Raw genomic sequence first — 24139 nt, 5'->3', positions numbered from 1 at the left:
TAAAAACCTTGAATTGTTTTTGTAGAAGTTGAAATAAAATCCAGTGGAGGTTTTAGAAATGTGAGAAACCACCTTCAGTTGCTCCAGTGTCTAACAGCAAGCTGTGAACAGGAGACATTGCTATAGTACTTAAGGATTCTTCATTCAGTTGCATAAGCCACGTGTGCCACAGCATTCACAGGGCACTGTAGTTAATGGGCAGTGCAGTGTCGATCATGCCTGTGCTACAGATTTTGCTCATTTCAGAAGCCCAGCTATTCCATTAGCAATCGGTACTGCCAGCACCATCCTACATCTTGGAAGTGATGAAAGGGGTCAATGCTGTTCATATGTAGCAAAACTTTAGGCTCTGGGAAAGACTAGACTAGAAAAGACAGAATGGGAATATGGAAATACAGAAGGTGTTCAGAAAGAAGCAATATAGTTGTACTTTACTGCCACTGTCTTGTTCAATGTTTTAAAAGCCATGCTCTGTGTATACGGTTTGCATATTTTGGTTTCCTATTAGTAAAGGCACTGTCATGCAGTGACCATCCTCTGTTTTACAGCCGAGAGACACACAAGATCGCAGTGTTTTATGTTGCTGAGGGACAAGAAGATAAACACTCCATTCTTACTAATACTGGGGGAAGTCAAGCCTATGAGGATTTTGTAGCTGGTCTTGGCTGGGAGGTATTTATTAGAATGTTTTTATCCTAAGTTTGTTTACAGAGAAAATTACAAATCTCTTTAGATATTAGAAGTCTCTGGCTCTTTAGCATTACTCACAAGTACTAAAATACACTGTTTTGCAAGCAGGATGTAGAGAAAAATTCTGGCTTTAATTTCATTAGTAACAATAGCTATTTAATTTTAAGCTTTTTCAATTTAAGAAAGCTTGTGCAGGCAGAGATGATTCTTTAATGTGCAGTCTGTAACTGGCATTCACAAATGGTTAGGAGGCATCTTGATTTCCCTGTAGGCCTGTAAAGTGTTAAGTCCATTGAAATTTGAGATTTGCTTAAATGTGGGAATCCAAAAAATACAAGCATGAGCTTCTCTCATCCTCCCTTCTTCCTGCCTTCCACTGCAGGCATGTTATCTGTTCACACACTCCACTCCATGTCTCTTCTAGCAGTCAGAAATACCGTGATTTACCCCATCGTACATATGGACCTGCAACTCTTTAATCACTGGTTAGACACTGTTATGAGGATTTCCTTTTTTGCATCCTTTCTTTCTGACCGCACAGGATTAACTTCCATTGTAAAGTTCAACTCGGCACTGTTGCATAGATGTACAGGAATCGCTCTTGCTCCTGGCTGTCTGCATAAGATTCTGCAGGTTTTCGGTTCCTCTTGTGACTTGTGTTCCTCAGGAGTGTCCACATGAATGTCCATCTTCTTTGTTCTTTTCCTTACTAGTAGATTAGCTGTGTGGGTAACAGCTCTGACTTTTCCACAGGAACAGAAGAAGACTGCTAGAAGTCTGCTGACTGTCACAAACATAGATGTTTATTTCCCACATTCCTGATTCTTCAGGAGAAAAAAAAAAAATCACATTAGTGTCTTCAGATATCCTTCTTTAGTGGGTTAATTCTCTTAGCCTTCATTAGCTAGATTAAAGAGTTGCTAATTTGGATTAATATTCCATGATGAGACATCTAATATTTTAACCTCTTAACATTAAATTCTGGATCCTTTATTAACAGAAAAGCAAATATATCCCATGTGGGCAGAGATTAAATATATTCACATCTGAGATATAGCTTGCTTTAGGCACTGTTGTAAGAGTGAAATAGCACATTAGACATGTTTATTTATTTCAGTGCCAAACTATTTCCCATAGAACTAAGACTTACAAACTTATTTATGAATTACCAGTTAGTTTCCTGTGATTTTTTTCATATCCACAGAATGAAAATTTCTGAAGAAAATATATGGAAGGTAACAAGACAACTTAAAATTGTCTGGCTCTCACACAGGGTTTCTTTAGAGCTCAGGTCAAGGCTAATATATTATCTCAGAATTTTTAAAAATTCAAAAAGCACATGTAAGTGACTACAGTCAACTGATCAGGGAATAATGCGGTAAATATTCATTTACACAACCTTTCCTTTTCTCTAACCTCGTCTTCCCAGCAGCATCTGTGGTGACCGTGGAATATAGCATGCCACTGCACTGCAGTTGATTTCCAGTCTAGTCAGCAAGTCTGAGCTCTTTGAGAAAAGCATAACTGTACTCTTATGAAAAGGGCCTTAACTTCTGAAAATTTCACTGAAAGTGCATTTCAAAGTGTAAAGAATGTATTTATCACCTGATAATTTTCTTTTCTCATAATGCTTCCTGGGCTTTACTTCTAGGTAAATCTCACAAACCATTGTGGCTTTATGGGAGGACTGCAAAAAAACAAAAGCACTGGACTGACCACTCCATACTTTGCTGCCTCGACAGTAGAAGTAATGTTCCATGTGTCAACAAGAATGCCTTCTGATTCAGATGACTCTTTAACAAAAAAGGTAGGTGTTTCTAACAACAGATTTTCTTTGGGTAATAAACCCAGAGAAATTAGAGTCAAAGAAAATCCAGTAACTTTTTCTAAAAAAACCACAAAATATCATGAATATTGACACATACAAGTCTATAGGGCTGGATAGGATCCACCCAAGGGTACTGAGGCAGCTGGCGGAAGTGCTCACCAAGCCACTTTCCATCACTTATTCACAGTTCTGGCTAACCAGGGAGGTCCTAGTTGACTGGAGGTTAGAAAATGTGACGCCCATCTACAAGAAGGGCTAGAAGGAGGATCCGGAGAACTACAGGCCTGTCAGTCTGACCTCAGTGCCAGAGAAAGTTATGGAGCAGATCATCTTGAGTGCCATCATGTGGCATGTTCAGGACAACCAGGCCATCAGGCACAATCAGAATGGGTTTATGAAAGGCAGGTCATGCTTAACTAACGTGATCTCCTTCTATGACAAGGTGACCAGCTTACTAGATGAGGGAAAGGCTGTGGATGTTGTCTACCTAGACTTTAGTAAAGCCTTTGCACCATTTCCCACAGCATTGTCCTGGAAAAAGTGAGTGCTCGTGGCTTGGACAGGTGTATTCTTCACTGGGTAAAAATATGGCTGGATGGCCAGGCCCAAAGAGTTGCGGTGAATGGAGTTAAATCCAGTTGGCAGCCAGTCACAAGTGGTGTTCCCCAGGGCTCAGTATTGGGGCCAATTCACTTTAATCTCTTTATCAGTGATCTGGACAAGGGGATTAAGTGCACCCTCAGTAAGTTCGCAGGTGACACCAAGTTGGGTGGGAGTGTTGATCTGCTTAGGGGTAGGAAGGCTCTACAGAGGAATCTCAACAGGTTGGATCAATGGGCTGAGGCCAACTGTATGAGGTTCAAAAAGGCGAAGTGTGAGGTCCTGCACTTGGGGCACAACGACCCCATACACAGCTACAGGCTTGGGGAGGAGTGGCTGGAAAGCTGCCTGGCAGAGAAGGACCAGGGGGTGTTGGTCGATGGCCAGCTGAATATGAGCCAGCAGTGTGCCCAGGTGGCCAAGAACACCAACAGCATTCTGGCTTGTATCAGGAGTAGTGTGGCCAGCAGGACTAGGGAAGTGATCGTCCCCCTGTACTCGGCACTGGTGAGGCTGCACCTCGACTACTGTGTTCAATTTTGGGCCTCTCACTACAAGAAAGACATTGAGGTGCTGGAGAGAGTCCAAAGAAGGGCAATGAAGCTGGTGAAAGGTATGGAACACAAGTCTTATGAGTGGCTGAGAGAACTGGGGTTGTTTAGTCTGGAGAAAAGGAGGCTGAGGGGAGACCTTATCACTCTCTACAACTACCTGAAAGGAAGTTGTAGCGAGGTGGGTGTCGGTCTCTTCTCCCAAGTAACAAGCGACAGGACAAGAGCAAATGGCCTGAAGTTGTGCCAGGGGAGGCTTAGATTGGATATTAGGAAAAATTTCTTCACGGAAAGGATTATCAAGCAGTGGAACAGGCTGCCCAGGGAAGTGGTGGAGTCACCATCCCTAGAGGTATTTAAAAGATGAGTAGATGTGGTGCTTAGGGACACGGCTTAGTAGCAGAGTTGGCAGTGCTAGGTTAACGGTTGGACTTGATGATCTTAAAGGTCCTTTCCAACTAAAATGATTCTATGATTCTGTAACACCTTTGCCTGCTAATAGTTGGTATTTTACTCAAGTAGATTAAGCCATATAAATTATTCTCTACCAATTTCTAATTTTGCCATACTGGTGATTTTTTCCATCGTTGCAAATATTGGCAGGATCACATATATAGTGGTGAAAAATGAAGGGAGGTGATGGTTTGTGTAGAAGAAAAAGCATTACGTCTGAATGATATTTTAGTACTTTGAGACTTTAAATGCCAATTAATAAATATGTGATAAGTAGTTTCTAAGATGACTTTTTATTCACTTAAGAGTCACGTGCTGTATATTAACATAATTTTCCCTTCAAAAAAAAGTTTAAAATATTAAGAATTTGACAATGTTTATTGTATATAAGGTGTTTTGTCTTGGAGCAGGCACAGATGCTCAACGGTGATATGATCTCTCATAGCCACATTAAGAAAAAAATGGTTTTCTGTATTGGTATTTTTTTCTTTAGAATTTAATAAATTCCACATTAGTGGTAACAAGTTACAGTCTCGAACGTGTGTCCTATTATAAATGAACAATTGGTGATCATTAGACTGTCCCCTGTCCTGCGTACATACATCTTCAGATGTGCTAATCCATTCAGTAGACACGTTAATGAGCACTGGTTGAAGTGTAATATTGGAGGAACTGAAGCTGGTTGACCTCAGCATGGAGTTTAATACTTGTAATTAAATTAGACAGTAGACAGTTAGTAAAGAGAGAAATAGCCATGCCTCTGGCAAGCTTCAATTATTAATGGCTTTTTTGTTCTTTGTGTTCAACTTAAAAGAAAAAAATATTGTTGTTATTATTATTATAGACTGACTATGAGTCTTAACTTTTTGCTGTCGCATCTTAGGTTGGTTGGTTTGGTGTTTTTTTTAAATTAGAAAATGTTTTTTCTTGTATGCCTATGGTGCTGGGTCCTTTCTGTTCTTTATTTCCTGAAGTAGAGCCAGGGTAATACTTAGGTTGTTAAATGATTTATAAAAGCGGTTTAATAGCAAAAATAACTAATTTAAAAATAAGATTGTTGCATTGTTCTAGTATAGAACAGTGTGTATATATATATATTTTTTTTTTCCCCTGAGTTGACTGCCTTCTTTATGTTTTAAACAGAAACTTCATTTTATAAAACACAGCTTGTAATTATCCTCACAATGTTAGTTTATAATCTGTTTGAATTAGAGCATTAAAAAGTTTTGATAAGGGGGGAGATGGGTCACAGTGAAAATTAATTAATAATAAATAATTTGCAAATGCTGTGAACTTCAGGAGAACACACAGGTAAGATCTCATGTGTGTTTCCAGGAACACTCTGAATCTACATATAGCTGTTCCTGCCAGGCAAGGTTCAGTGCTGGTCCAGGCCTCCTGTGATTTAGCTTATGAAAGTGGTGTCAGCCGGACTTCTTAATAACTCCAGCTTGCCCCAGGCCTGTTTCTCTCCTCCTTTACCCACAATCTCACTCTTCAGTAATCTGGAATATATGGGGTCTGTATGGATATGTAGAGTGTATGAAGACATTGGGATTATATTTGTAGCTCAGCTACTGAGGGGCTGTTTAATCAAGCTGCTTTATTTCTGTGTGGCTTGCTTTCCTTTCTTCTTTAGTGTGTGGGTTTTGTTCTTCTTTTTAAGCCCAGTTTCCCAATGAATGGAGGCTTGTGAGCCTGCCTTTGTGTCTCCTCCCTTCCCTAACACCTTTTGGCCCATCTCTATCGAATTTAATAGAGACATGTTTCAAAGGTGTTGATTTCATATATGTTTAATGAAGATAGGCTAAGTAAAGGAGATAGAGGGAGAGAGGCTCTTGGTACTCCTACTCAGCAAGTAAAAGACTGCATGGAAAGAAGCATTGGACATCAAGGAACCAGCACCAGAGAGGGATGTTCTGAAAGTCATTCCAAGCTTGAGAAAAGCATCAGCTGAAGTTTGCATCTTGGGAGAAACAAGCAAGCGGTATCAGGAGACATGAGTAGGAAAACAGGCTTAATTCTGTTACTAGTTCTACAGGTACTCGTGCTGTTTCAACTGAACACATCAGCAAAAGGAATGTGTTATGAGATGCTGTCCAGCTCACACACACTATAGGGGACCTCAGAATCATTTGAGAGCCATGTGTGTGCTAACAATTGTAATTGTTCTGAGTGCATGTACTGTTCATGACCTCCAGAGAAACTTGAGTTTTGAGCTTCTGTACAGATCTTTTGTGTGCTTTCTTTGTCTATTGCGTTCAATGGGAGAAAAATAAGCAAACTTGCAGTAGTTGGCTTAGAACTGCCGCTGGTTTTTATATTGTAAATGTGCCTAGAGGTGCATGATAGGTTCATCTTATAAATGGAAATGAAATTAGATTAAAACAAAACTTCTTCCTGACAGTCCAGCCACTGCAAAATCAAGATTCTGCTGTTTCAGAGGCTAAGCCAATTTTAAACTTATTTTCCATCAGTCTTACAGAGTAGTAAATAAAACTTTTAAGTGTCTTGGATACCTCTGAAGGATTTGTTTCTGAAGACATGAACAAGAGCAAGAAAAGACATGAATTCAGGGAGAACAGATGAAAATCTTCTGAATGTGGAAAGGAACTTAACATTGAAATCCATATGTAGAATAGATATTTAATTTGCAAATAGTAAATTAGAGATTTAATGCTGATAATGCAATCAATTCTGCTTTTCTTAGAATTAAAGGTTAGAGTAAAACCTATTTACACTACCCTTGCAAGAACAAACTTGCAAAGAAAGTATCAGGATTAAATGAAACTGTGAAGACTCAGTTCACAGAGTGAGAAAGCTCATGTATGTGCCCCTACAGCTTATCACCTGTCTAACTCCTCCTTCCTTAGCCTGATAAAGGAGTGAAGGCACTGTAAGTGAGAATATTATATGCAAGATATGTAAATAAAAAGTAGTAATGTTATTAATGATTGGGATACTAATTCGTCATGGGCTTTGAGTGTATTACATGATTCTAGGTTATGTGTGACATTGTCCTAACCACATAAAAGATTTATAGCTGCCAGTATTTATAGCTAGTTTTTTTATTGTGATATGTATTGGGAACTTGAAGGTTTATAGATGTGAATTTTTTTGGAGCTACAATTAATTACACATTGTGCTTTAAAAAAAAAAACCCAAACACACCATAGTTGTTGAAACAAAGTTTTGTGAAAAATTCAACAAGAGGGTACATATGCTGTAGACCGCAGTGCTGCTTAGGTTTAATGGGCAAAAGTAGCTGCAGTAAGCCATTACTTCAGATGTTTCTGCTCCTTCTGTTCTTTTTATAATGAACACTTTTATTTTTGAAGATGAAAAAAGTTGGGGCTAGCTGTTGTATCATAAGAAAATATAATAGCCTTTTTTCTCCCTCCTTCAGGTAAGTCAGTATTAGAAATTACAGTAATTTTGGCAAGAGTTCAAGGGTTAATGCAACAGATAAATAAAAGGAATTTTCTGTAAATTGAGCCCTGCATTATTTCACTTGTCTTGCCTTTCCAAACCTAACTCATTTAATTTTAAAAAGTAAATACTTAAATTCTTCCTGACAGCGTGCTTTGCTTTTACTATCGTTTATTACTTCAATTATACTTGGTATCACTTAGAACAATCTGCCATTTGGAAATTTCAGTATAGCCTGCAGCTTAGTATTAAGTCTGGCTGCTATTGTAACATGTACAGCATATGACACTAATGTATCAAAATTAGATTTGATCGTCCCTCCTGGTTATATTTATTTCACGTTTCTTTTGTATTCAGTTAACATAAACGTATTAGGAGAGCTGACACATGATGATGGTTATAGAGTAAGAATATTTTAAAGTATTTTGAGTTAAATTTGAAATTTCAGGTAACCTAGCAGTCAGTCATTTTTATATATTTGTTTTTATGGAGTAGAGTTTCAAAGCAAGCCTAAAAAAAAAAAATCTGTTTGTCTCTCAGACCTCCTCAGGGCTGTCTTCCTGACAGCTCAGGTTCAAAATGGCTAAAACAGAGCTCTTAATCTCTTTCTCATTGCCACCTTTCTGGATCACCACGGATAACACGACCATTGTGCCTGTCACTTGTGCCCATAGCCTGAAATCATCTTTAATTTAGTCCACTTTCTGGATTCTTACGTTCAGTCTGTGCTTAAGACTCTCTCCTTTTTTTTATGTAACGTTTCTTGCAACATAGCCTTTCCATACACACAGTTAAAATTTATCCACTATATTCTAAACTATTGTTTTGATTGCTGAACCTGCCTTTCTCTGGCCTTGACACCTTCATTCTTGAAGAATGCTGCTATAAGAAACATTTTTCTAATCTTTGACGCCTTTTTACAGTTTCTTTGCATTTTTCCATCTCCATTTTGTGTCTTGCCTTATGCCTAGATAATAAACTCTCTAGAGCAGTTTGATCTGTGTTTATGCAGTATTTAGCATTTTAGAATATTGGTATGTAACCTATAGTTCCAGGTGTTTCAGCTGTAGTGTATTACTGGTTACTTGAAGTATGACATTATATCAGAGATTTTTATTATTTATATTATTGCTGTGCATTACATCTCTAATAAGGATTTGCACTTTGTTTTTCAAAGGTCAGGAAATAAGTGTGAAGATGTAGTGGCTTACACAACTGGTGGTGAGTTTTGAGTAACCATTGACACAGATTCAGTCTTGGTACGTGTACATTCTGTGTGCACCAAATCTGATTCCGTTAGATGAAGCTGGGACCACACCTTCTTCTTGTGAAACCATGTTGCTGTCAGTTCTTTAGGTTTCAATGAGCCGAGGTGGTTGTAGCTCAGTATCTCTGTACCACTTGTGTCCAGGATGCTGAATTCTGGAATGCTTCCAGTTCAATACAGACATAAAGAATCCAGATTAAAGTTGAAAGAGGTCAGGCTCTGGCTCTCCTGTGGTATAATAATTACAGCAAATTCTCCAAACGTTTGCTGTGCTTGCAGGAGTGCTTTGTTGTGGAGCACTGCTCAATTTCAAGGTCCTTCAAAAGGGAACTGAGAAATGAAGAAAAAAACCTGAAATTCTTCTTTCTAAAAAGTTTACGCAAAACCTAGCAGACCTTGGAAAGCTTTTCAAGACAATTTCAGGGCAATTTGAGGTGTTGGATCTCTTCCATGAATCAAGTGTTGTTGATGCGTCAAGTTACCACCATTCAAGCTTTCTCATAAGCTTTGCTTGCTGACCAAGATGAGGACATCTGAAAGAAGCAATAAGGAGCGCTATGTTAATGTCAGAGCTTCTTCTGATCTACTCTTGAAAAAAGAACAGAATGATTTATCCAGAATCTAATTGTTCTCCAAACATAAAGAAGAAATCAGCAACACCCAGTCTTGTTTACTTGTCTGTTATTTTTGTCCGTCTTCTACGTCCTGTAATGGAAACAAGTCATCGATCGTAGTTTTGATCTTGAGTACTTCACATCTTGTTATAAACCATCATTCATGGTTTATACCATCATCCACCTACTTGCACCATCTGATTTTGACTCTCAATCCATTATATTTCACAGAGATGCCATTCTACACTTTATTCAAACTGGATCTTTGTCAAATCATTCTTGGTAGTAATCATGAGGTGAAACACACCTGATGGGACTTGGAACTCATTGGAATAATCTGATTCATTTTCCTCTGAAGAAGTTAATGCTTTTAGCCTGGAATGTATCCTCACACCTCTATAGGGGTATAAAGCAAGCTTTGAAATGGGAGAGAAAAGTCACTAATAGGTTCAGTACATGCTTTCATCATCCAGAAATATGTGTCGCTTGTCAGTGGTCCTCCTCCTGAAAATAACCACACAATACACTTTTATCACACCAAAATCTGTGTCAGTCTGATGTGGAAGCATGCATCACTAGCGATGCTTCATCTGGGTAGCTTTCACAGAAGTGCAAGAACTGATTGTCCTGTCTGATTAGCTGCAGGTATCAGTAACAGGTACGCAGGGGCAACCTTTGATAAATGAAATTCAGAGGCAGTGATGCCCTCTAGAAGCTGCACTATGTAAACTCTATATGTTTTGGATTTTAAAGCCATTTATTTGGCATGTACACTGCCACCGTCCCTTGTTTCTGACAGTGTATGAGTTTGTTGTCTTTGAATCCAAAGAGAGTAAGTAAAGGAGGGCTAATTCTCCTAGTAAATAGTTCAATATTGCTGAATTAGGAACGGTGCAGTGCAGTGGTGAGTGTATTGGTCCTAGTTCTTCTTTCTGGCAGTCACTTCAATGAGTTCAGTTCAGTCAGTGCACCAGATGGCCATCCCTCAGTCTAGGATCATGTAGTTTTTTCATATTCCACAAGATTTCATATCTAAACTGATTTGCCTGTTGCTTTCCCTTTGGTTAGCCAGCCTCATCCTTCCTGAGCTTTTCGCTTGTTTCTGGGTGTGGGCCCATCAGTCCCTCATGCCCTTCTGTCATTGTCATATTTCAACAGATAGTTTGACTGTCACTTCACCTAGGAAGGTAGGAGGGGTTCAGGCCCTCAGAAACATTCACAGGTAGTTGTCTTTTATGACATTTGTCACTGCTAAGTTTCATCCGAGGTTTCTACAGCTAGTGTTTGCATGTTGCACATTCATCATTCAGGTTGCTGCCTGGTTTTGTTCTAATCTAGTCAAATAAAACTCAGCATAGTGAATGTTGTTATAACCAATTCTTTTGTTGGGCTGAGTTTACTGTTGGCACAAGAGCATCCCTAACTAAGTGTTGTTCAAAATAATTCAGCCATCTACAAAAGAGGCAAGAACAGCTTACTTCAAAGGAACTGCAGTCATTGGAGATGAAATGTATGTGTGATCTGGTCCAGGCAAAACAAATGACTTGTTGAGCATCAGAAAAGATGTAGGGTATTGATACCATCTGTCCTTTGCCCAGTCCCACACTGAAGAAAGTAATTTTCTTGTAGAAATTCAACCCTGTTTTTCAGTCTGATACAATTTAAAGCCAGAAGAGAAGAGCAGAGGCAGCTTCTTTTTTTCCTTTTCTTTTTTTTTTTTTTTTTTTTAAAAGACTGCTGCTGACAACCGGTATAAGCCTTTCAGATAAGACGAAGGTAGCATTCCAGAAGGTTTTGTGATATAAACAAGTGAATACTTGCAGTGAAATTTCTCTGATGACTGTGTATATGTTTTGCTTTTATTTAAAGTGAAGTTATGTTCTGAAAATTAATACAGAAAATTGTTGCTTTTTCATGTACAATAACTTCTTGTAAGTGCTCAGATTAGTATCTGAATGTTACCTGTTAACAGCAGTTCACAGTGCTGTCCTTTCAGGCAATTGTTTGACAAATTTTACCTACCTGAAGCTCTGCAAACAAACTGAAAACTGTGGGTGAAGGCAATTGTCAGCTATAACTGGTGATGCACAAGGAGGAAAAAAAGAGATTCCAGCTTGAATTTTCAGAAATAACCCTTACTGGAAAGAAACTCACATTTAATAATCTGAATGTATTTGATCAGTATACATAAAGCCTCCCTCCATGATGTTAACATTTGTTTATCAGATGGTAATGTTTAGTAGAAGGAACATTTTGGAGCTTCAGTGCAGATAATTTCAAAGTGTTCAAGATATTCCTTAATCTGGTTATATGATTACAACTGAGTATACAGCATGGATTTTGAGGAACCCATCTGGCCATTCTGAGCCAAATCAAGAGCCATTTTGGGTTTTTTGGGGATGGGGTGAGTTATTTTTACAAAGGCATACAGGTTTCAGGGGAAACGAGCATTTAGTTTAGTTAATCTAGGGGCTATGGAAAATGCAGTAGCTATTCTCCTTTAAACATTTTTTGTTTGTAGTAACCAGTTTGGAATTTGGCTACAGTGATTAGGTTAAAGACGTCTCAGATACATAGCTTTTAAACAAATGTTCATTCATATACTTTAAAAGTTTATATAGAATTTAGTAATTCGCTGCTTATCAGTGATGGCAATCTTGAAAGCATTTTAGTAAATGAGATTGAATCACTCTGCATTCTTGAGGTAATGCCAACAAAATTTTAGCTTTCAGTAGAAAACATGTTGACATATCTGTTAATTTTAAATAGATATTGCCACCAATGTATAAAAATCTATAGCACAAACCAATACTGTGAACTGATACTGCCATTGAAATTGTAAGAGAACTATAGTGTAATTTGGTTATTTTATTAATTTTTCTTTATTTCTTTTTAGTAGGTTTGTCCTTTTGAAATATGATTCTCTAGTATAGCTGTATGGCTATAGAATGTATTTAAACTGATGGATTTTTATCCCTGCTTTTCCAGCTAAGACATTTAGGAAATGATGAAGTACACATTGTCTGGTCAGAGCATACTCGAGATTATAGAAGAGGAATAATTCCAACAGAATTTGGTGATGTTCTTATAGTTATCTATCCCATGAAAAATCATATGTTCAGTATCCAGATCATGAAAAAGCCTGAGGTAAGGGGGTTTTTCTCTTTTCTGTTTCCTTCATACGTTTAATATGAAATGAGTTTTGTTTAGAGTCTGAGATGTTGGTATAATAGATTGACCCAACAAGGTGACCTATCTTTAACTGACAATTGCAGTGATGGTAGGAGGAAGAGGAAGAGCTCAGTGAGTACAATGAATAGTAAAATCAGTAATTTGAAATTACAAAGCCCTGATCCTGTCAAGCATATCTGCTAACATCATAAACTGGAAACAAATCTAGATATTCTGCATGATCATTTAAATATTAAGATAAACTTGGCAAACTTTTTTATCAAATTTGATACATGACTGTGGGAGTTGAATAATAGCCTGCTCCGGCTTTCTCCATCCATGTCATATTCCCCTTTCTTCTTCTCAAAGATGGTTTTCACTTTCTCTTTAACTCCACACAAGAATTTGGAGATTAATTCAGCAAAGCAAGACCATTCAACTCTTAGGCATGCGAACACACGCTCTTTCTAATGACTGTTCCTCAAATGTCTGTGCTGGCCCTGTTCTTAAAACAGTGGTTTAAGGTAGTGAACACTGACTAAGTAAAAGCAGTCCTGAGTCTTTACTGCATAATATCTGTGTGTGATGTCACTTGCCATGAATTTCTATACTTTAAATATTAAAATTCTTTCTAGAAGCACTAATATTAATAAATGAGGTATGACAGAAATAGAATTTCCTCTGTATGATGACTGCCTCTATCTGATGATAGGCATGAAATGATACCCAGTACGTGGTCTTGTTATTACTGGGTTACTTATGTTTTTAATTAGCAAGTATATTCTTTCTCTTACTACTTCAAGTAGAAAGAGTTGTATTATTGGAAATGTGCTAAGAAGGAAAAAGAAAACTGCTGAGAGCAAGAATTGTTGTTACTCCAACAAGAGGTCCTTGTATGTGAAACAAGAAGTGCCTTCCATCAGATTTCAGTATTCTCAGAACTACATTAAATGACTGATGGCAAAAATAATACAGGGATCTAAAATTCTTTTGCAACATTGGTTTTGTCTTAGCAGGAAGAATATTTAGTGTACACTCTGTTCCCTTTGCTGACCTGATGCACAAACTTTGCTCTTCTTCACATGCTTTATGCTGGCAGCTTCAGAACTTTATTAACATGTACAGGAAATTAAGATACATAATAGAGTTTTAATTTCTTTTTTAAATTGCAAAATAATGATTGATTAGAGAAAAATATGATGCCAAAACATAAGATCTATCTGTTCTGTAAACCCTTTGGGCACTACCTGTGCTAAACGTCAAGGTTTTCTACGGATCTCACAAATAAGGCTTTACACTTAGGGTCCAAAGAGGCCAAACTTTCACTACAGATTTCCCCTGTAAAGGGCTTACAATCTACTTGTATAGATACCATAGAAAGGAAGAAGAACAGATAGAAGAAAAAAAGAAAATGGAAGGTGAGGGTTGGTTCACCAATAATTGTATGACAGTTGCACATTGAGTTGGTCCTTATGGACATGTTATATCTAAAGCTATGATAAATATTATTTTAAAATTTGAATAATTGTTCCTTTTGCTTACTACCACCTACAATATTGTCATCTAGCCTTTCAACCTCATAAACATCATATGCATGACTCTTCCTAGGATTTTGGTAGCAAATGTTGGAAATAAGCTTTGATGAGACATAGTGTTCAAATGGTTGCTTAATTTTCTTCAAATACTGTGTTATCTGTTACCAAGGATATCAAGCAGTTATATGGCTGTATATTTCCACAAGAGAAAAGGTCTGTCATGGAGCACAATAACTGGTCTGATTATCTAGCGATGAGGAGAAAAAAATTATGTATTTGAGTGCTCTATTGTTAATGTTGATTGCTAATTGTTATAGCTAAGATCTTGCTTTATGTTGAGTTTCTTAATTTTTTATTCAGGTTCCATTTTTTGGTCCACTCTTTGATGGTGCTATTGTGAATGGAAAAATTCTTCCTATTATGGTTCGTGCAACAGCTATAAATGCAAGCCGTGCATTGAAATCATTAATCCCATTATACCAAAACTTGTATCCTTTCACTCAAATGGTTTCCAAGGCATACACATTCCCTTGCAGTTCTACAGATATGATCTTCATGTTTTCTGTCATCTTTTATCTTTGTCAAATTAAAAAAGGGAAAATATTTTCAATTTTTTATGGTGATGATGCCTTTGAGAAACTTAAACCCATAGAAGACAATTCAAAGACCATCTTTTTTTAATTAAGTGAAGAATAGATACAGTGCTGAAAAATTGCCTGCTTCTAATATTTTATAACATGTACTTATCACTTCTTGTTAAACAAAATTATTTCAATGACCATTTTGTGAGTAAACTTTCTAAAATAACAATGTCATGGTGTTAATAATCTTTCTTTCCTTAAAGGTATTTAGTATTTGTCCAGTGTTAATGTGACTTAGTTTTGTTTTCTAGTTCCAGGAAGGAGATAAATGCTGTTTTTCTTCAAGATGAGAAATTTGTTACATTTTTGTCATACAGATTTTGTTATTCAGCTCAGAATACAAAGTTGTTGCCAAAATGATGTTAGTGTCTTTGTAAAGATGTCAGAAAAGGTTGTTTGTTTTTTTTTTTTTTGGTGGAACTGAAATTGTAGTTTTTTGAAAGGACTACTCTTGGAAGAATAGATTTACCAACCAGAAATTAAAAAACATAAGGTAAGTCAGTCACTTATACCTCTCCCCTTTTTAAGATTGAGTTCTGTTATATACCTGTTAGTTAAATCAACAAGAACACACTATTTTTTAATTTCATAAATTGAAAGTTAAGTTTAAATTTTGATCCAAAAGAAATTTTGTTCTTAATTTCCACCCAAGTTGTAACTACTTGTATTTGTCATGTGATAGATTGTGGCTAAAATACTCTGTTTTTTTCTAAGGCTGACTGTTAATACTCAGAGTTTTGGATTAGATATGATGAAGTGGATTTACAAATGAATGATGGATGGTGTTTGGTGTGATCACATTAAAAAACGTTTGTGCCATTTCTGTAGATGACAGATGTTGATTCATTGTATTTTTGTGTTTGGAAAGGTCCTATCTTTTTGTCATTACTCAAGTGGCTTAATCAAAGAATTGCAAATGTATTATCATCCTTATACCATGAAAAGTGATGGCTTATAGCATTATATTGATGTATAGTGATGAGCAACTGGAAAACAATTTACTTTGAAATAGCAAACTTTCAGTATTAAAAAACCCCACAAACTTGTATGTTTAAACTTCTTTACAGAACATGGAAGTTGTAATAAATTCCTTGAACATAGCTTGCCACCTCAATGTCTAGGAATTGGCCGGTTCCTAAGAGGTGTGTATTGCACATTCACTTTTAATTCAGTTCTCCGAATTGTGCTTTTTATATGCATCAACACACAGCGTGTCATTTACGACATAATGTGGCCTCTATTAAAATGTTGATATTTGTCTTCTAATATGGTTAACATGATAACTGAAAAGCATTATGTATATTTAATATTAGATAGTTTTGGTTGATGGGTTTCGTATCATCACTTGCTAAGCTTATGAAGCACCAGCTGATTGGGCACTGGTGTTAAAGGGCAGCTTTGTTAAGTACTTAGTGGAATTCTTTTTCCATCTGTCTTGGAGTATCTTATATTCAATGCTTTGTATAATACTTTAAAAATTAAAAGGGGGGTGTGGGCAGTTCTTTAAAAGCTGTTTGCTTGGCATGAAATTAGAAAAACCGCTACAAATTTCCCTGGCTTGAATTAGGCTATGGTGGAGTCAGCTGTGTCAGTGGAGAACAGCAAAAAAATGTTAAACTTCAAAGTTTGGCCTAGCTCTCAGTGGTTTAAAAAACTCTTGATTAAAAACGTCATGGACACGCTGGTAGTGTTCAACCCATGGACAGATTTGAGGTCATAAAGGAATTTCCCTCAGACAAGAATGGCAAAGACTGGTGGATGTCTCCTGTAATATGGACATGGTCTGTTAACTAGGAATATTTGAAAATTGAATCTAATTATGTTCCTGCAATAGCGGGGAATTGAAGACGTCAAGGATTGTCATTAGTGTCTCCCGCTTTTTTTCTCTGGCATGTTTTAGCTATGGCTGTAGCAGTTCACTACTGGCTTTTAAGTTTGTTGTAGACTGAAGGATGTGGGGGCAGGAGTATTTTGTGGTCTCCAGTTAAATAGCTTTTCTGGAGACCCCACTGGACTTAATGTCTCTTGCGGAAGACAGGGCTTTTTGATTAAGGTGGTCTGTCCTTGTGTTGGAGGGTTGCTGGAGCAAAGAAAAAGAGGGCTCAGAGTGGTGAAAACAATACGTTCGAAGAGGGAAGGAAAAAGGAACAGAAAAGCTATTTTTCAGAAGGTACACCAAAAGCAGAGACCCAACTGGAAAAGTAAAGTTGATAATCAAGGCTTCCCACGTGTCCAGGACCATAACAGTGTCAGTGAAAGAGAATTCTGAAGTGATCTGCTGGAAATTAATTTTTGTTTGTTTACTTATGAGTATCTAATATACTAGAACAGCATTAGTTTGTTAGGAACTTTGATAGTGGTTAGTAGAAATTCAGTTTAATATGGATCTTCAGGGAACAAGAATACTTGACAGTTCTGCCAAACAGAACACATTTCAAGCCCTACACTTCTGTATTAGCTCTCTTAATTTCAAAGCCAGCATCAGTGTACGGATATCTCCATGCCTGCACGTGTGTGGTTCATTTCACCATGCTGTGTAATGGTTGGCTGGGCACCTTTTGGCTCAGTGTGGAGTAGATGATGATATGTAGGTCTGTGCTTATCTATATTTGAGAAATATTTACAGTGTCATGTTGCGGATCTTTGTGGCGAGGATGGATCGTGGTAAACTCTTAATTAAAAAGTAGGACTGTGTTGATTTGCTTGTGTATGGGATATGAAGAAAGTGGCACTGTTTGGCCCTCCTACTTCCAAGGAGGGCTTCTGTCCTCCAAGTTAATGCATTTTCTAAGTGCAGACCTGGCTGAAAAAATCAGCTGTCATTTGTAATCAACAGGGATATTCAGTCCTCTTCATGTAACCTGATTGCAACTTTTTCCTTATTGCGCTAGTCTGTTAATCACGATGTGGCAATGGGTAGTACATGTGAATAGTATAATAATGGTTGCATGGATACAGGAAATTCTGCTTATCTCCCTTTTATAGTCTGCCCCAACTTTGAGCATGTATTGTATGGTCTGAAGTAGCTTTCTGAGATTGACATATTCTGTCAATCACCTTCCTCTTTCTGACATTGTTTTAATACTTCTGATAGCAAACTTGGATAGCAAAACATTTTGAAGATTTGATTTTTAAATGATTTTTAAAGGTTTCATCTGCTCTGTTTTTATTCTTTACTCAGAATACTATAACGATACGTTTCCGTATTGTAGTATTTTAAGATTTTTTTTTAAAATTTACTAAATTGATCAGCAAACATCAGTCAGGCATGGCAGATATCCTGCTTTAACTTGATGCTTAACATTTTCATTGCTGCAGCTGCGTGAAGAGAGTATTGCCATTTTGGGTGGAGTTTCTGCATTGGTTTGTGGCATTTGCTTTCGTTTCCCCTTCGAGGATTCTGCAGCCCCTCGCTATCTTTTGGTGGCCTGGCTTTCTTGTAAGAGAACCCTCACCAACAGGCGGCATGCATGCACACAGTAGCAGGTGAAACACACAAAATACTTGTATTGTCTTGCTAATGAAGCAGCAGTATTCCCCTCTCTGTCTCATAGCTAATGTGTTTCCTCTCATTGCATTTGTCCTTGTCCTGAGAAGTACATGCTTCGCTCCTGAACACACTCCAGCTGCGCGTATGCTAGGAAAACTTCTACGACTTGTAACTGCAGGTGTAATAATGGGACTAAATGTTGAGAACAACCATTTTCACTGTGATGTAGAATAAGCAGGTCAATATTTAAGGGATTGTTAAATACTCTTTATTCACTAAATTGTATTGAAATTCCTGATAGGAGTAGTTTTATTCATGGCTTGCCTATCAGAGCAAGCACTTTGTCATATTCTGAATTCAGAATCTACCATGTGTAGGAAATGAATCAAAAGTAAATATTTTGAATGATAGAAAGAGTGGCTTCATATAAAATTTTAGTTCAACTTCTTGAATAAACAACAGATGTTAGCCAGATGCCAAGAGGTACACCAAGATCGTGTTCTTTACTGAGTGTAGTAAGCACCTCCAGTGATCCAAATTGTTAAAATTATTTGTCATACAACAAAACAACTAGAAACCTTGTGGGAGTGGAATTCCAAATGTGAAACATCTTGTGTTACTTTTTACACGTTGTACACAAATTTTTGAGTATTAACAATTATCCCAAACTATCTGCTTACAGTGCAGTTAGTGCAAATAGTGCCATTCAGACATCATAATGCTTTCTCCCTTATATAGTGTTCCCCTCCCAAAGGATGCTACCTAACATGTAGCTAGACACACAGCAAGAAATCATATTTAGCATCTTCTAAATGTGAAATTTGTTTTGAAATTTTAGAACACCTGGAATATAGGTGTTCTGTGTATATGTAATCATAGCATGATTTTCACCTCTTTATAATAATTTACAAAGTTTTGACCTAATGCCAAGAATTCTTCAGCCAATTAGATTTCTTTTTTTTGGTGTCATATGAAACAGATTAATTTAAATAGCAAAAATATAATGTTGTTTTAATTATTCCATCTACAAAATATTATAGAACAAATCTTAATCTAAATTATTTGATAAATTAATATTTTTTATCAAAACTGGAAAATTTACATCCCCTTATCTTTTTTGACATTGTATTCCTAAACAGTTGGTAGTTGATGTATTGTAGCGAACCTTTTAAGACAGTTGTCTTCGAGAGAAAGGGAAGATATTAACCCCATATGGTATCTGACAAGACAGTAACTTCTTTATGTATAAAATAATGTGTTTGAGTGGTTTGTTAAAGGTTTCCTCTGCATTAAAAACTCATAGCTCAGAAGAAGCTTTCTTGCTTGGTGTGATACTCAACTGCCCCAGTTTTATTGGAACTCATAGTGTCACTGTTGTGCCTGCTGGGCCATCATCTGCCTCCAGATAGAATTGCAGACATCGGAAAGCTTATCTTTAAAAAGAAAGTGTTCGTTATTAATGACACATAGTGAGCAAAGAGTATTCTTCAGATTCTCTGGCCGCATTTGTCTCATTTAATTAAGAATATTTGTTTGATTTACATTTTCAAACTGGAATTTGTGGAGCTTTTGGAGATATCTCTCCAATACAGAAACGTAGAAGTTAAAGCTGGAAAGCACTGATTTTTCAATGCCAGTTTCCTTTCCTCTAAGTCCAGGAAGTTTTCTATTTTATAGATGCATGAGCATCTGTAAGAAAAAAATGAATACGGCAATACTGCATCAATGATAACTGTCTATCAAATGGAAGATGCATAAGGGTTGCTCTCTCTCCTTAAATATGTATCATGAATTGATTTTTCACAGTGCCACTAATTCATTTTGGTATAGTGAAAGGCATAACGCATGCTGTTACAATTGCTCTTCTGATGTGTTCTGGTTGAGAATTTTTTTGAACTGCCATATGCCAAGATTCTCAGCAAACTTTGCTATATTTCTGGCAACACAATTTTGACACAGGACATTTAATGAGGTTTTAATATACCTGCTACTGAATCTTCTGTCATCACAGATGAGAAGAAACAGGCATTAAAAATAATGCTTGATACACTTTTTAGATACTACTCTATATGCTTTACAAGAAATAATTGAAAATTTCAGGATTTCAGTGAATATTTATCCCATGCCTGAATCATACCATTGTAGCCTTATCTGATAGGAGTTCAAGTAAGAGCCATGGATGAATTCATCATATGACCCCTGCTGGTTTTTTTCCAGAAGAAAAGAGTTATTTCTTGGAAATTGTTTTCCAAGTTCAAGCAAGAATCATAAGGTAGAGAATATGATGTTCAGTCTTTCCTGTACTTTGACTTGCTCAGTTTTGCTGTTCTCCCAAATCCTGGTTCTGCTGACAACTCACTTGATCTTTTAGTAATTCAGAATCTGATTAATTAAATGCCTGCATACAGTGGTATAACATGAAAAACTGAAGACTTCCAAGGCATTTATAAGTACCTAATTGTTTTAATGGACTGTTCAGGTATTTCAGTTTCAAGGAATTGTGTAACAGTTTCTCTGTGCATTATAAGAAGACCTAAATATAAGAGGAAAGTTTTATATCTTGGTATAGAGTCATGCACATGTTTGTGTGTGCGTTTGTGCGTGTACGTGTGTGTCTATTGTAGGTATGCAATGACAGTAATAGCTATGTTTATTATCTTTATAGAAATTTTCCCCTGAACTAATACATGCAATTAATGTATTTTCCTTTGATGTGACAAGTATATTTGAACAATAAGAGACTGTTTTAAGGAAAATTCTAGGGGAAATACCAGGAAGATTTTGTTTCTTGTAAACCATGATGGCTAAAGTACTCAGAACAGCAAACCACTAATGCAAAAAAAGCAAAATGAACAGTACTTAAATAACTGATGTGTTTAAGAATGTTTGTATTCAAGATTAGTGTTCTAATATGTTATACAGAAAATTGGTACAGTTTGAAATATCTCACGTAAAGGAATTGTATACATGATAGCAATGCAGTGTAATAGAGTCACCTAAAGTAACGTTTGTATGGATAACAACACGCTATAGTTTGCCCAATTAAAAAAAGGCCAAATGAAAAACCAGCTAAGATTCCAAAGCATAAATTGTGCTATTTATGTTCGTTAACTATGGTTTGAAATCCTGTCGTAGGGACATCTTACCTAACTATATATCTAATGCTGCTCAGTAAATGAGGAGAGTATTGATTGGCGTATGCTGCTTAAATTGATCAACTTGACAGCCAGAATTATAGTAATCTGTCAGTATTAATGACTGCTTTTCAAGCCTTGATACCTCTCCTTCGCTTGTCTCATCTTGCCTCACTTCTCTTTGAAGTGCATTTTCTTGCAACCTCTAGTTTTGTCAGAGTAGGTACTTTTGTAGTGCTTTTTGTCCTGTGAGTCCAATTTATTGGCTTGATCATGCAATTAGAGTTAAAATGCAACACTAGGGAGCAAAAGTAGGCAGGGTTCTGAGTAACAATTGGACCTCAGGGGTAGTGCAAGCCTGTTCTCAGCCATCATTTATTAGTTACCTGTTGAAAGAATACGATTGTTTTGCAATGAATAATTCCAAAGCATCACTTTAAATGCCTTTGATTTTAGCCACTAGAGACAACTGGTTGAACCAACATTTGTGATAGGTTTTTAAACTCTTCCCTTAGTGTTTGTCATGTAGACACTTCAAATAACTGCTGGGGAAATACTTGCAGATGTGTGTACCAAGCTGCTGCTTTTACTGCATATTCATGTAGACATACACATCATTTCAATTAGTTTTCATGCATTTTTAATATGAGGAATAAATTGAAGTGTGAGGCTTGAAATCTATGTTGTAATGTAGTATATTTTCTTATATATAGTCTGTGAGGTTTTTTCAAAACACACATACATACTTTTCTTTAGCGGCAGTTCTGGATTTGTACGTGTTCAGATAAAGATATTTTCTTCAGTAATTGCCCTGCCTCTAATCCCATAGAACCTGCCTTCTCTAACCCAGGTGGCTCTTCTGTCGCTACCTCTTCTTATGGGCTGTCTGCAGATACGAACTAGGATGCTGGGAGCACCTGTTAAAGAGGTATAGTGTAAGCACATGTTGTTGTCATCACAAAATATCTATACCTTGTTTTTTAATTAGTAGTACAGCTTTATTTATTAGTTACTCTTCCCTAATGAAATGCATGACACTCTCTTGAAAGTGGTAAAAAAGCAAAATATCAAATGAGACAAAACTGATTGACTGGAGTAATACAATTTTCTACTAATAATTGCACTTATAAAGAGCTGAGTGCTGTGTTGATGTTGTAGACAATTATGGGGGAGGCTCAAATCTTTTTGTACTGTTAAGAAAGATATATTCTAGGTTCTTTTACTTCTGCATTATTTCATAAATTGGGTTTATACATCTGAAGTGGGGGGTATTGGTTCTACTGATTTCTGTATAACATATGAGTAGGCTTACGCTGGTGGCATTCTGTTTTAGAATAAAAGGATGTCAGTGGGCTACCCTGAAAAGCAGTGAAGTGCTTTATCAGCCTCCTAGCTGAATTTGGATCTGTCAGTACAGATCGCTTGAGCGAGGGAAGTTCTTTGTTACTGCATCTTTTTAAGGTAGGAAATTTTTGTATGTTGTAGGCTGGAAATTAGTAGAGCAATCACTCTTTCATTATCAAATGTGTTTTAAGTGTGTATAGATCCCTCTTTTAAACACAAATTTGCAGGGAGAAGGCTGGCAGTCCTTAAACTGGAATGAAAAAGATAAACTAGTTCAATCTTACGCAAAGTTGATTGCTTTGTACGTAACACAAAATGACAGGTTTTTTTGTTAATACCTACTTAGCCTTATTAATTAATTAAACATTTTGGATAACAAAAGCCCTTTCTTAAAATATTAAGACTCTTGCCCCTTTAAGGTGTTAAAATTCATAAATATTTCTTTGATAGCTCTCAGAAGTCTGTGCATAAAAGCAGGGAAGGTTAAAAAATTTTTCCTGATGTTTCCAAGATTTAGAGAAATAAATGTTTTTAAACTATTTAAGCCCTATTTTTATGTTGTAAAAGACAGCATTGTTTATTGATTTAATCCTTTTCTAGTCATAAATTCACCCCTAATAACAGATAAGTGACTTGCAACAACTTGAAAGATTCGTATGTTAAAACACTAAAAGCTGTGTACATATAAAGAATAGGTATATAACATTGTGTATGGTTGATTCTGGTACTTAAATTGGAGGGAAATGTGGGAGATTATTTGTAACAAGCAAAACTGACAAACAGTAATGTCTGTGGGATAGAATGATGTTTTCGGGTGAGTTGAATAAGATATTGGCAAACTGTTTCTGCGTCATTCTACATATGGTAATCAAGACAGTTGGGACATGCTTTCCAGTGCCAACAGAGGGATTAGAAGATGATAGGTACAAAAAAAAAATGAGGAGATTAATAGAAACTAGCACATTGGTTGTCTTTGTTCTCCTACAGGTCTGTATTTCAGTTACTGAAAAAAGGGGTTATATATAATACCTGTCAGTATATGGAAACATCTAGCTGGAAAATGCTTCATGTAACAATATTCACTAATGTAACAGGTCAAAATTATAACAAAAACGGGTGTATGTATATCGTTTATTCTGTATGTGCCACATACTTAGTAGAAAACTGAAATAAACTAACATAAAGCAAGGATTAAAAGTTAGTATTACAGTAATTGGAATTACCATGTGGTAGTGTGAAGGACATGAGCCCTAATCGTAGCCTGGCCAATCAAATTAATCTCAATATACTTTCTAGACATGGAGAAAATAGTTTAATTGCTGATTAACTGCACCTGAATAGATCTGTGGGTCCCAAATATATCTATCTCCTTCTGAATGCTTCTCCTTCCCA

At 36.6% G+C, this 24139-nt stretch overlaps 1 protein-coding gene across 9 annotated transcripts in view; it reads left to right on the top strand.

Moving 5' to 3' along the window:
* The window catches only part of RALGAPA1 (Ral GTPase activating protein catalytic subunit alpha 1), a 143737-nt gene that overhangs the window by 96238 nt on the left and 23360 nt on the right, over window positions 1–24139 (top strand). For all 9 annotated transcript variants that reach the window (XR_011048079.1, XR_011048080.1, XR_011048077.1 and 6 more), the window contains 4 exons: window positions 549–672; window positions 2342–2497; window positions 12421–12579; window positions 14499–14626. Coding sequence is in view for 3 of the 9 variants with exons in the window: in XM_068399692.1 (XP_068255793.1) it covers window positions 549–672; window positions 2342–2497; window positions 12421–12579; window positions 14499–14626 (567 nt within the window). In the remaining 6 variants the exon portion in view is untranslated. The remainder of the gene's footprint in view (window positions 1–548; window positions 673–2341; window positions 2498–12420; window positions 12580–14498; window positions 14627–24139) is intronic.

This window comes from Nyctibius grandis, chromosome 4 (genome assembly GCF_013368605.1).
Source record: "Nyctibius grandis isolate bNycGra1 chromosome 4, bNycGra1.pri, whole genome shotgun sequence".
Classification (NCBI taxonomy): Eukaryota; Metazoa; Chordata; class Aves; order Nyctibiiformes; family Nyctibiidae; genus Nyctibius; species Nyctibius grandis.
Note: the sequence above shows the minus strand (reverse complement) of the source record. Positions and strands in the feature narration are given on the sequence as shown.